The sequence below is a fragment of the Lepisosteus oculatus genome, chromosome 6 (assembly GCF_040954835.1).
Source record: "Lepisosteus oculatus isolate fLepOcu1 chromosome 6, fLepOcu1.hap2, whole genome shotgun sequence".
In the NCBI taxonomy this organism is placed as follows: domain Eukaryota; kingdom Metazoa; phylum Chordata; class Actinopteri; order Semionotiformes; family Lepisosteidae; genus Lepisosteus; species Lepisosteus oculatus.
In genome coordinates this window covers 25,436,521-25,450,539 of record NC_090701.1, presented here as the reverse complement: position 1 = coordinate 25,450,539, position 14,019 = coordinate 25,436,521, and the positions used below count along the sequence as shown (strand labels likewise).

The 14,019-nt window shown below is 37.5% G+C and overlaps 1 protein-coding gene across 1 annotated transcript in view; it reads left to right on the top strand.

Annotated features, from left to right (window-relative positions):
• The window catches only part of ripk2 (receptor-interacting serine-threonine kinase 2), a 34,022-nt gene extending 21,908 nt beyond the window's left edge, over nt 1-12,114 (top strand). The window contains exons 7-12 of the mRNA XM_015354519.2: nt 352-437; nt 1,406-1,507; nt 3,552-3,645; nt 4,358-4,447; nt 6,381-6,596; nt 7,270-12,114. Coding sequence (XP_015210005.2) covers nt 352-437; nt 1,406-1,507; nt 3,552-3,645; nt 4,358-4,447; nt 6,381-6,596; nt 7,270-7,631 — 950 coding nt within the window. The 3' untranslated portion in view covers nt 7,632-12,114. The remainder of the gene's footprint in view (nt 1-351; nt 438-1,405; nt 1,508-3,551; nt 3,646-4,357; nt 4,448-6,380; nt 6,597-7,269) is intronic.
• Nucleotides 12,115-14,019: the final 1,905 nt, after the last annotated feature.

Genomic DNA, 14,019 nt, shown 5'->3' with positions numbered 1-14,019 from the left:
CTCCTGTTCTTGTTAATAAATGCACTTCCTCTTAGTAAATCAGGAGCCATAATTCTTGAAAATGTAGGCCACCCAGAGAGTTAAGTATTCTATGGGTAATTGAATTAATATCACAAATCTGTACATTTCTTTTATGAGATTCATGTCTTTGTGGGTGTCTTTGTTGTGTATTTGTATAATTATTCAAGCTACAGTATGTGCATCCAAGTATTGTACCAAAAAACATGGTATAAGTAAAACAAAACCTTTTGACATTACAACAATCACTTTTTTAATTGTACAGATTTTAGAAATTAAGAGAAGAAGCACCATGATGATTAGTTAAGCAGTGTTTACTATTTTCTCCTGAAGAGTGTTTGATTGAACTGGAGCCTATGGTTAGAAGATTTGATGAAATCATGGTTCTAGAAGCTGTGCTGGAAGTGAAAAAAGCTAAAGTAAGTACATCCTTGTGTGCTGTTTTTTTCAGTAATGACCCGGAATAAAACATAACAGAATTCAGTAAACTGAAATCACGTTTATAATTTTTCACCTCCCTAAAATGAGTTTAAAAAGCAAATACAAGATAATAATTTTAAAGAATTTTGCTATTAAACCTTAGAAATACTGTACGTTTACAGTTGCACAGCAGGTTGCCTTCCTGACTAAAGACTATAGCCTCAAAGACTAAACCTTTTTGTAATTCAATGTATGGAATTAAAGTACGAATTGAATGAAATTCTCACATGAATCTGGGTCACAGCAGTTGGAGAGAATAGGGCAAATTGAGAGACAGACTGAGAGTGAGGGGGAGCTGAAAGTCTTGAGTAAAAGGGTGGGAGATTTGGAAGAAATCCAGACACTGAAAATGTTTGGCTGCTGCTCTTTCCTTATTGTCTATAGTGGGAGCCCAGGCTCCAGCCTCTCAATTACTTATATTTTATGCTCTAATTATGAACACGGGTGAAGTATGTACATTAATTATATACTAGTCTATGAAAACCCCTTTGTTGTTACTCCATTTTGACAAGGCAGCCTACCATATACTGTAGGTACCGTAATTCATTTTTGTAGTAGCAAACCACTTTCTCTTTTACTTTTTGGAGATTTTCTGTAAATGTTTTCTTTTACCTATCTTTCTGATTTGTCTCAGTTTCTTTTGTTTCATGTGGAGGAGTAGTTAGGGCTCTGAACTCGTAACTGGAATCTTTTTGTACCACAGAGAAAACTCCATCACTTAGATTACTTCAGTAAAATGTCTAACTATATATAAATGGCTATACATGTAACTTGCACATAAGCATCAGGAAAATGCATTAAAATGACCCATGAGTGAGCATTGAGGCTATACAGAGTTTGAACCTGGCAGTCAGCTTTTGATTTTTATTTCATTGTGATTCCTGCATTTTCTGTTTTCTTTTTCTAGTTATTTAGCAGGCATGCTTATTCCTCAGGATCTTTACGTGAGAAGAAATTCTCCAAAGAAGAAAAAACTCTAAATATAATAAAAGACAACATTCCTTGGCTGGTCAGTTTTGTTTTTGTCTTCTGTCATCTTAGTGTTCTTGTGTGTAGACTTTTCATTGAAAACCAAACTGCATTTGTTAAAAAAATGTTAAGAGTTTTAACATTTTAACTCTTAACACAGCGTAAAAAAAAAAGCTTTCATTTTTACGCTGACGATACTCAAATATACATCCATACCAAACCCGACACTGATGTGGCTGTCTCTATTCTATCTAATTGCATCTCTGACATAAAAATTTGGATGACTCAAAACTTCCTTCATCTTAACTGTGACAAGACTGAAGTCATGCTTATTGGTACCCCCCATCAACTTCGGAAAGCCAGTCCTGTAACCCTGTCTGTAGATGGCTCTGTACTTGAGCTCCAATCAAAATTGAAAAACCTTGGGGTTATATTCGATTCTGGCTTAACATTCGACCCACATGTACAGCATACTGTCAAAACATCTTTTTTTCACCTTAGAAATATCGCAAGACTACGCCCTATGCTATCATTAACTGTGGCTGAAAAGCTGATCAACATATTTGTATTCTCTCGAATTGACTACTGCAATGCTCTGCTCCCTGGGGTATCTAAATCTACTCTGAACAAGCTGCAGTATGTCCAAAATTCAGCAGCCAGAATCCTGACCAGATCTAGTGCAAGTGTTCACATTACTCCTATCCTGGAGTCCTTGCACTGGCTTCCGGTCAAATTCCGCGTAGACTTTAAAATCCTCATGCTCACCTACAAGGCTTTACATGGCTTGGCACCTCAGTACCTGTCTGAACTTTTATCGCCCTACTCCCCACCTCGCAACCTCCGCTCTTCAAATTCTGCCCTCCTTACTGTCCCCCAAGCCAGTCTACATTGTATGGGCGACAGGGCCTTCTCCTGCTATGCCCCCAAGCTCTGGAACTCCTTGCCCAAGGATATTAGAGAGTCACCTTCTCTAAACTCCTTCAAATCCAGACTCAAAACCCTCCTTTTCAGAAAAGCCTTTACTTAACTGGTTCCATTCTTCACCCCTCTGCTCTTCTTAATACCATCTTCCACGGTCTCCTCTATTGTTATTGTTGTATTGTTGTAATTATAATTGTGTCCTGTCTTGTGAAATTTTCTTATTTATTGTTGTAGTCTTCTTATTTATTGTTATTGTCATCCTGTAAAGCGCTTTGAGAAGCCACCTTTAAAGGCGCTATATAAAATAAAGTTTATTATTATTATTATAAGAGTACGACAGCCCTTTTCTGTAAAACCTTTTTCAGTTGCCTCTGTTAAAAATGAAATGGCTGTGGTGTTTTCCATTATTGCCCCACTCCAAATACAGTCGGTTTGATTTACAAATACTGAAGGAGATTATGTTTCAATACAACCATTAACCACGCCACACTTTTAATAAGTTAGGTATATTATAGTATTATTAAAATATTATTCATATTTGTTTGAAGTCAAAGGAAAACACGTTTGTTTCAGAACAAACAATGTATAGTCCCTTTCTGCAACTGTGCTACTTAATTGAACCTGTGTACTTAGAAAAATGTGTCTTGTGACTGAGAATACTTATTATGGGTATTTTCTGATTAGTAGTCAGTTACTAAACATTTGTTTGTCATCTGTGTTGCCAATTTATAGTAATATATCTAGTGTATTCCAATTTAGTTTTTAATGTAATAATCATTATTATAATTTTCAGTTGTGAATTGGATTCCATGATTCTGAAATCTGAGAGGTGATTTATAAAAAACATTGATCCAAGTTTCTTTGCTCCTGAACTAATTAGGGTTATAGGCTGAGTTTGCACTTAGGCAAATAACCACTGGGCTCATGAATATCATTTCTAAAGCTTTGCCACACAGCTATGGTAAAAATAGAGTCAAATATAATAAAGTAGAGAGAAGTCTTAGTAAGTCTAAAGCAGAGTGATGTAGGGATAAAGATTGTTTAATAAAAAGATTCTTTAACAATCTGTGGGGAAACTGTGTAGCAAACTAAATATGTAATAAATCCATAAATAAGCTCTATACTGTTTTCTGTCATTCTGATTCCCTCTATGTACTCCTCAGGAAACAAGCTCTGCCTCTGGATCTTGCTCCTCACAGGAAGCAGAGATGTCTCAGCCCCAGTTCCTGACTATCAGCAGTGCACCGGCTTCCAAAGGCAGGTTTGCCTCGCAGATTTGCCTGGGGAATTCTGTACTGGTGCACATGTGATCTCCATGTTGTACCCAACATGGGTTTACTTAACCCAGTTAAGTAAAATTGGGGATGGTAAATTCCAATTCTTTGAACATCTTGCAGTTTTCATTGGTACTCATTGAAATGAACTCATTCAGACCTTTAACTCGTATATATCTGTTTATCCAAATTTAGTTCAGTTACTGAGATCAGTGGAGAACGTAAACAAGGGAATCATTCGACCCTCAACTAGATTTCATCCTTATCTTTGCAACAGTTTCTTTGTGGTTTGTGTTTCAGGTTCTTTGCTCAATGAAATCACAGTTTCACTTATGTTGGTATTTTTGTCCCACCACCTTCAGTCAAGCCTCAGTGTCACTGGGGTGCTTTGAACTTGTGCCAACTTTAAGGATGCTTTAAAAGCATTCTTGCACTTAACTGTGGGAGTTTGTGTGCTTGAAGTCTCAGTGTATGCCAGCTGTCAACAGTAGTATCTCCATTATACAGAAAAGTAGACACATCTAGTGAATGGAATAAACGTAAAAGACATTTAATAGAATTAGTTTGTACCACACACCTTAAGTGGCATATACAGTGAAGTATGGCAGACTACAGTATAAAATACTGATGACATAAACCATTACTTTTAGTCGTGCTATCTCAATGTAATTGTGCTGTTTTTTCTTACCTTTCAGAAAGTGAAGAATGTCCTTGTGAACTAGATTTAAAGCAGTTGGAGCAGCCAAACAAAAGTCAATATAACATACTTCCACGCACAAATGCAGGTACAGTAACTGAGTCTTTGAGGTATTTATGTGTTCCAGTGTTGCCTGTTGTTGTTTTGCACATTACCTGTTGTCTCTGTCTTTCTTTTCTTTTCAGTTGTATTGTTGTTTTTTTGTACTGCTTACCGTCTGAGAGCTAGCTAAATAGCATTTCGTTATACCATATACCTGTGTATGAGTATAATGACAATACACTTGAACTTGAACTTGAAATCATCCATTGACCTCATTAAGCTCCATGTTGTATGTCAGTTTCTCCCAAACTTTGTCTGTCAGTCTCCCTTCTCACTCTTTCCTCACAGGGTATTCTTCTCACTATCCCCTCCGGGGTTGTCGTTCTCCAACCCCTCAAGGGGTTACTGCAGCTGCTAGTCAGTCTTTGTTCTCTTCTAACATCACCCCGTCTAGTAGCATCAAAGCTCAGGGGATTAGGTCTGTGCAACTCTGTCTGCAACTGGCTGCTGAACTTTCTTATCGAGAGACCACAGGTGGTGCGGATATGCAATAAAACATCAACACCACTCACCCTGAGCACTGGAACCCCACAAGGCTGCTGTCTGAGTCCAAGGTTGTACTCCCTGTTCACTCACGACTGCACAGCAAGACACAGCAATAACCGCATCATTAAGTTTGCAGATGACACCACTATAATAGGACTGTTCAGTGATGATGACGAGTCCACTTACAGGGATGAAGTCGTACAGCTGCTTAGGTGGTGTCATAGCAATAACCTGGACTTGAACGTAAAGAAAACGAAAGAGCTAATAGTGGACTTTGGGAGACACAGGCCACACACTCGCAGCCCACTCAGTATTGATGGAACGGAAGTGGAAACAGTCACCAGCTTTAGGTTTTTCGGAATTCACATCTCTAAAGATCTAACCTGGACTGTGAACACTGACTCTATCATGAAGAAGGCTCAGCAGCGCCTTTATTTCTTGAGGTGCCTCAAGCGATGGGGGATGCCAATACATGTGCTGGTGAACTTCTACCCCTGCACCATCGAGAGCATCCTCACCAACGGGATCACCGTGTGGTATGGCAACACCTCTTCGTGAGAAAGAAAGGCACTGCAGAGAATGATCAATATGGCCCAGAAGATCATCGGCTGCAGTCTCACCGAGATTAAACAGCTCTATGAAGACCACTGCCGTGGTAGAATTCTGGCCATCACAGAGGACAGTCACTACCCCGGGCATGAGCTCTTCACCCCACTGCCCTCAGGCAAGAGATATAAGAGCATACGGACACTTACCACTAGATTCTTCAATAGCTCCTATCCACAAGCAGTGAGATTGGCTAACACATTTAGCCATCCCCCTCGGACCACACCAACATCATCACCATCTACCTCTTTATGATTTCTTACCTCTTGCACATCTCCAGTCATTGTTTACATGTCTGTATTGTTTACATTCAAACTGTCTACATGTTTACTTGCACATTGTCTACTGTTTGTTTGTATATTGTCTTGATGCACTGTTTGCACTTTGTTTTGTTTTTTACACTTGTTTTACAATCGAGAGACTTTCTGTAAGTAAGAATTGTACCAGTACCGGTTACATATGGCAATAAAGTTCAAGTTCATTAAGAACGAGGCTTTTGTCACAGAGGCTGCCAGATTTGTTAAACAAAAGTCTGTCTGTAGTTGACCAAATGTGTGCATTTTGTTTTCATGCCCTGTTATATTTGTCCTTACAAAGCAGTTTATTTAAATGTCAAAATTAACTGTTTCTTATAACCTTTGCCTTTTAGTTGCTTAAACATAAAAGGTTTTGCATTGTCTTAATGGCTTTTCTAGGCTGAGGGCAGAGGCTTTTGAGATTTATTGGAGCTTATAGGAACATGAATATCTTGGAAGGTCTTACCCTTTTGTGTATATAAGCTAAACAGAGGGAAGAATAGATTGTTCTGTCTTTCTTCTGTGAAACAGGTGTTTCTGATGCCAATCCTCTGTCCTGTATAACCAGCCCAATGCAGGATCTTCCCATGTCCCTTATTGCACCCAGTTTGGAGAATAACCTGCAGGAGGGCACATACCAAACTGCAAAACATCAGCCAGACCTCAATATCCCTTTCAAGCCCAGCATCCCAGAAACAGAGTATGAGGAGAAGCTCAGCTACATGACTTTGCAGCCATGCACAGCAGGTATTGCATCTCCCTTTTGACCAATAATCACTCAACAATACCACCAATGTAAAAAAATGAAGGACTGGCAGCATGTCAGGACTACACAATTAGCTCTTTTTTTCAATGCGGAAGAGCTGTGGTATATAAGATTAACACCTCTCTCTCACTTTTATAACTTTTCTTATGGAAAACTAAGCTAGTGTAAAGGCCAGCTTTCTCAAGATGAAGTTTCAGGAAATAGCTACGATAACAGAATAAGATATGTAGCCATGTTCTCCATCTGGCATGTGAGCTGTAATAAGATCCTGGTGTCAGAGATTGCAGTAGCAGCTGTTGATGCTCTAATTTACTCCCCTAGTCCCTGTAAATCACTTTTTTTTGCTAAATGGCTGTTAATGTCATTTATTCTTTCCATGAACAAACAAAATGGTTAAAAACAAGAGAAAGACATTCAATACATCTTGCTCATTTTGTGACTAGTAGATATGCATCCTAAAATCTAATCTTGCTGGCATCTTCAAACAATCCTTGAGCGTGAGATTCTGCAAACTGGCTGTGCAGTTCATTCCCTTCACCACAAAACGTCTGAAAATGTCCCTGCTGTTTTCAGTGATTTTTGCACCTCTAGCGAAACATTCTGAGCTTTGCAGCCTCACCATCTTACTGTGCAATCTTCTGAATCTCGTTTTAGGTTTTGTCCCGCAGTGTACACAGCCAGGCCCAGCCGCTCAGTGGATCCAGGTGAAGAGGGAGGACATTGTGACACAGATGACTGAGGCTTGTCTGAACCAGTCCCTGGATGCCCTTCTGTCTAGGGAGCTCCTCATGCGAGAAGACTACGAGCTGATCTCCACCAAGCCCACCAGGACAGCCAAAGTCAGGCAGCTGCTGGACACCTGTGACAAGCAGGCAGAGGAGTTCTGCAGAGTTGTCATTCAGAAGCTGAAGGACAACAAGCAGATGGGCCTGCAGCCTTACCCAGACATGTCTTCCCCCAGCCCTGCACCCAGCGGCCCCATGTTGATGTCCGTAATCGATAACCGCAAGATGTAAACAAGCACTCGAACAACAAAATACAGAAATTAGCTTTCTTTATTTTAACATGGCTCATTTCTAATAAGCATACGGAGGACTGTTTTATTCATCTAAATTATATCAAGGAAAAGGTATTAACTATTTTCCGGTATTTATCATTAGACTTTGTGGAAACTTGCTCACCATGCCAAACATTATGAATGCCCCCAAAACATACTGCAACAGGAATGTTTGTGTTAAAGCTTTTTTTCAGAAACAACAGCAAAATGGGACTTCAGCCTTTAATCTTTCAAATTTCTCTTGGGCATTGTATGCCCAGGAGAGATCTGCTTGGCTCAGTATGACTTATCAATCCAGTGAAGCTAACTTCTCATTTTCTGCTGTTAATCAGTTGGAAGTGTTTACAACTTATGGATGCAGTTTTAGAAGATACTTTGTTTTCTTTCTTGGAAAAACAAAGTCTTTACAACAGAAAAATTGTATTTTATCTCAACAGGACAAATTAAGGGTTAAGGGAGGCAGAGGTATGCCAGGTCTTCATAATGTAGAACTTTCCTCTAAACATTACTCTACAGCAAGTCTGTCCATAATATGCATCTTTTTAAAAAGTTATTCTGGAATATAAAATCATTGGTCATTAAGGTAAGCAGCAGTTTGGTAGGTATTAGCAGTGAGAATAGTTTCTGGAATATGTCACAATCTCTGTACAGGATCACTTGAATGAAGCAACTCTACACACAAAAAAACAAAGATGGCAAGGTACGAGTACTGTATATAGTTTAGTATTAGGTACAAGTATAGTCTAGGTCATTAGTAGAACAAATACGCCACTAATTACCCAAGTAGAACACAACATTTTCATTAAAATGGGTGAATTTGATATATACCTGACCACTCATTAAGCAAAATCTAGTGCAACCTCTAGTGATGTGATAGTAATGCTCACACCCAATAATGGGCAATTCCTTGCAAATGTATTCACCCCATCAATAATCTCACATTTTCATTAATTACAGATCATATAGGCTATTTTTTTTACAAATTAACATTTTAATTTAAAACTTTTTTTAGCACTGTTAAACAAGAAGATTGAATGTCACAATAACTTACAAAGAAGATATATAAATTTAAAAGGGATTGTCAATTAATTTACATTTATTAAAAGAAATACAAATTTCATACATATATACAAAATAAAATGACTGATTCATACTCCTAAGCCACTTATGTACTGCATCTTTTATCACAGCTTCAGAAGGTGGTGGAAGCACCTTTCGCAACAGCTACTACTGTCAGTATTCTGGAGAAGTCTGTACCACCTTTAAAGATTTTTCCTGGCAAAATTGCTCCAGTTCTGACATGATTGTTTGGCATTCCAGATAGACTGCAATCCTCTGGTCTCACCATACGTATTCAATTGGATTTAAATCAGCATGTTAACTGTGCCTCTCAAGAACAATCGCTCTCTTCTTCTCATACCTCTCCAGTATGGTTTTGGTATTGAGCCTCAGATAATTAACATTCTGAAATGTGGATTTTCAGTGCAATTTAGATTTTAGCCTGATTCATGCAGATTTTTCTTTGCTTTGTACTTTGCTTCATCGATTTTCCCTAGGCTTCTTAATCCATAACATGTTGATGCCACCACCATGCTTGCTGGAATAGTGCTGACTCAATGATCTGATGTTTTGGACTTACTGTCCTGCACTTACGTAGGCTTTGTTTAGACAAATATTTTGATTTCTGTCTTGTCTAACTATAAAACCATCCACTTCATCTATAGTCTGTTACATCCAGGATTTAAGATGAGTCTTTTTCAGTAGTCTATTTTTCTTACTTTTTTTTTTTCTTTTCTCACCTGTGCCAGCAAAATTTGTTTAGGGACCAGGGTATTGTTGATATATGAATAGTGACTCCCATCTTGGATGGAACTGTGCAAATCTTTTACAGTAAGCTTCACAGCAGCATCGTCATCAGGTTTCCTGCTTTCCTGGCTGCTCCATTTGATGTAAATCTCTGTGTTAAAGTGCACTTTTTATGGTCAATCATGGACGCTTTATCCCTTGACTTGTTTCAAGTACAGTATATTGTCTTTTTCATATCTGTATGTGAGATTTGGTTTGAAAATCGATATTGCTTGAGGGAATGTACCTAGAAAGATGTATTTACTCTGAAGTAATGTTAATCCACGTCGCTTAACACAGATCATTACACTAATTTTGTGACTATGAAAACTTGAACCTCAAGTTATGGTTGCCATTGCAAAGAGGTTGAATACTTATGGTTAGAGGTTAATACTTAATTAAGAATCTTCTGATATTTTTTATATGTTTAAATACTATCAATATTTCTAGCTTTCTCAGTTTGGAGTAGATTGTAAATATTCTAAATCAAAGTCCTATTTAAAAGTGTCTTGATTGCAAGAACAGAAAGCAACAAAATGTGGTAATTGTTCAAGGGAATAAATACTTTTTCAAAGCCCTGTAGGTCTGTTTCACATCGAGACTTGTTATCCACAACTGCAATTTTAATTCTGAAGTTCTGAAAGATTTCCTGCCCTTAAATTGACTTTTTTCTGTGATACATTAATGAGAGCCCTTTTCTCAGATGGTTTGTGTCTGAACTATGTTTTTAAAGATTTGTTTTAAGTAGTCGTCACACTTGACTGTTGGCTGGATAGATGTGACTGAAAAAAACATTTTGTCCAGTAATGTAAAATCTTTTATTTTACAGACTTTAAAAAACAGATGGGAAAGTGTTACATTCTCACACTACTGACCTGTCCTCCTGGGTGTATTGCAGTTATAGTTTCCCTCAGCTGGTCAACCAGTATGAAATCTTTTCATGACTTTCACTTTATTTATGAATGGATCCTTCAAAACTATTTGCAGTTATAAAACTTCTTGTCATTCATCAGGATCAACTAGTGCAAATACTGTATGTCTTTACTGTGCTACCAATAAAATCTAGATTCTTAGCTGTTACTATACATTAAGAAAATGAACAGTATTAAGGTGATCAAACATAGGACATAGGATCATTCAGACAGCAGTGCACATGCTCTAAAAGGCAGTGCTTAGGTGTTATATTGTTAAAACATGTAACATTGATATATTCCCTTGTGTCATTCAGTTTACAGTAGTATTTTCAGACACAATGTGTTGGACTAAACAGGATAAGTAGAAATGTCTCTTCAACATATGCAAGAAAATACTCAATTTAGAAATAAAATCGCTCTTTTGATTTGGGGATCACAAGGTGATCACAGGAAGCAAGCAGGTTACGTACGGAATACCTGTGTTCAATCCAAGGTGCTATTGATCTTCATTCTGGATAGGACTGTGATAAGGAGAGTGCATTGTTGTGCAGGCTCTACTATTTAATACCTCACTGTTGGAAGAGCACATCCAACATGTCTGCAGTACACAGTAACAGGTTGATGATGCTGAACACATGTATGCAGTGGTTGTTTTTCCTTTGGTGTGCAATATTTTACAGCTTTGGCAACTTAATAAAACCGCAGTGGCTGGTGGAAACGTAGCTTGGCCATAACACTTGGACTATGGGACTCTGAAGAGGAGCCAAGGGGGTGATGCAATGGCCTGGATGGGATGGAGGAAGGGGTGTAAAGTGATTAAGACTGCAGAAAAGTATATTTGTTCCTCATATTCATAATGGGGCTACGTTGAAGGGTTTGTTTTTTCTTTTATGATGATGGAGTTTCAACCTTTCTGCTCTTTTTGCAAACATTCATTTAATGCCATGTATGAAAAAGGAAAGTGTCATTTTCCTACATTTCCTGCATTTTGTCCTTTTTATGAACATTTATTAAAGTTAATCTCAAATGTAGCAAAATTAGAGGCTATCAAGCCAATGCTTATGTTTCCTTTTCGAAACCACACAAAACCTGTTTTTCTGTTGCATGCAATACAGTAGATTTTGATTTTAACAGAATAGTAAATTCACAACCGGTTTTGGTTGGGGGAGTGTTAATGTGGAGATGATGAGGGAGAATTTTACCCATTGTTGTATGCTGTTTTGTTTTGCTTATTTGGGTTTGCCAGTGTGCTTCCCCTTCTGTAGCTTTACTGTGGTGTACCATGTTACAAGCAGAGTAAATTGTAATGCAACACAGAGAAAGGATACTGAAGCACAGAAAGAAATCATAAAGCTTCATTCATACTTTAAGAAACCATGTTAAAGCCCGTCTGTAAGTATGATGAGAATGTGAATAAGTACAGTATGAGTATGGGCATAAGTATGGGAAACCTAGGAGGACCCTAGTAATGTCATGCAGTTTTACCATGGTAAACATTCAGTAAGATTTTGTGGGGGTTCAGTCCAGAAAATGTTTTAATAAGTATTAATAAAGTGACGGAAAAGTCACTATATACTGTACATTTATTGATGGAGCTCTAAACTAAAGTGTTAACAAGAGTAATTAATCTGAGAGAGGGGGTTTTGGGAAGTGCATTAATTCAATAAATACACCTTTTCATCAGTCTGTTATTACTAAGTGTATTCATTTATGAATAAAACAACATTATAAATAAGACAATATTTTGGATATCAGGTTTAAAAATGTTGTACTTAGAAAAAAGACCCAGTGAACAGGAGATTTTAAATCAGATCCCCCTCTCACAAATTTGATACAAACGTTTGATAAAGATTACAGATGATATGTCTTTTCTATGTCTGTTTATGTATTGATACTATGATCCATATGTTGGGATACTTACCTCACTCTTGATGAATCGTCCAGTCACTGTTGACTATGTATATTTACTATGCAGTCTTATGGTAGAAGGAAAAAAATCAGTCTTAAATTTCCCTGCAGTTCAATATTCTCATCAAAAAAAGGTTTCTATTTTTTTCTGCCATATAGCTTCCCATTTGGCTCAAATAATTCACCATTATATACACTATGAACATCACTTGCACTCAATTAATTCAGGAAACCCTACAACAGAACCAGCCCCTCCTTATGAAATCCCTCTACTACAAACAGATAAAATGGAAAGTCCAGGGAGGTTTATCTAAAATGACACTCTCTACAACTTTACCCTATATCCTGACACACTGCATGTAATATGTGTGTACGTGCTTACATTAAATGTCATCTGCCAGGTGTTTGCCCAGTCTTCATCTAAATCTGTTTTAATTTCATTTTCTACTTGTACAGCATTTGCTGATCCTACTATTCAGGTAACAGCTGCAAATTTGACTAGTTTCCTAACAATACCAGTATCTAGATCATTGATATACATTAGGGAATATGAGTGGTCCCGGTCCCTATTCCCATAGTACTCTATTAACTAAATTGCCTCAATCTGAGCATTTAACTGTACTCTGTTTACTGTGTTCTCTTAATCTGCTTTAGTTTCTTTAAGCCCAATGGCAACATAAGACAGGGGATCAAAACATTTATATATTTACTTACAATGCAAAGTAAAACCAAATATTAAAGCAACAATATTTCGCATGAACTAAAAAACAGAGAAATAAGAAATAAAATGAGATTTGAAACAATGTTCTTGTCATGCTTCCCTGAAATCAAAACATTTAATCAAAATTAAAACTAGATGTTTGATCGGGGGTGGCATGATGGTTCAGTGGTTATCCTTGCTGCCTAGCAGCTGTAAGGACCTGGGTTTAATTCCAGATCTGAGATTGTTATCTGCAATTGTGTATGTTCATATGGGTTTTCTCTGGGACCTTGTTTCCTCTCACTATCCTGGTACATCAGTTGGCTTCTGGGGGTGAGTGTGTATGTTTGTGTGTGAGTCCAGTTCCATTGTGACCCTGTATTGGATGACCCTGTTAGAAAATGATTAGACTGATGTTCTGATCTGCAGCTTAAAGTCTTATGCAGTTTTGCAGTGGAGTTTTACACTGCTGTCTGAACCCACTTAGGAAAGCAACTGTATGGGAGTGACAAAGCTTAGACCAAGTCGTGCTTTGGGATCACACTAGATAAATGGAAAAAGTTTGTATGTAGCAAAAAGTGGGGACTTTAAACTAAGGAAAGCTATGCTCATGTTTTACAACACAGTAGTGAGACTAAGTTTCGAATATTGTGTTCATTTTCATGTTTATTATACTAGTACAAGAGTAATATGGCTTTTTATTATTTTATTTTGAAATAGTTTTATTTTGAGACTTCAAAGAAGAGCAATAACTAAGATTTATGGTCTCGGGCAATTCTCATACAATATATGAGAATATATATTATGTATATCTATACAATACCCATATTACTCTACATATACAATACAATATGCGTACATATTCACATAACAAGACTTCAGCATGTTCAAATGCTACTTCTCAACTCTTCTTTCTCAAAAAGAAGACTGTAACTCAAATGTTAGCCTCTTTGGCTCCCAGTTCATTATAGGAGTGGACT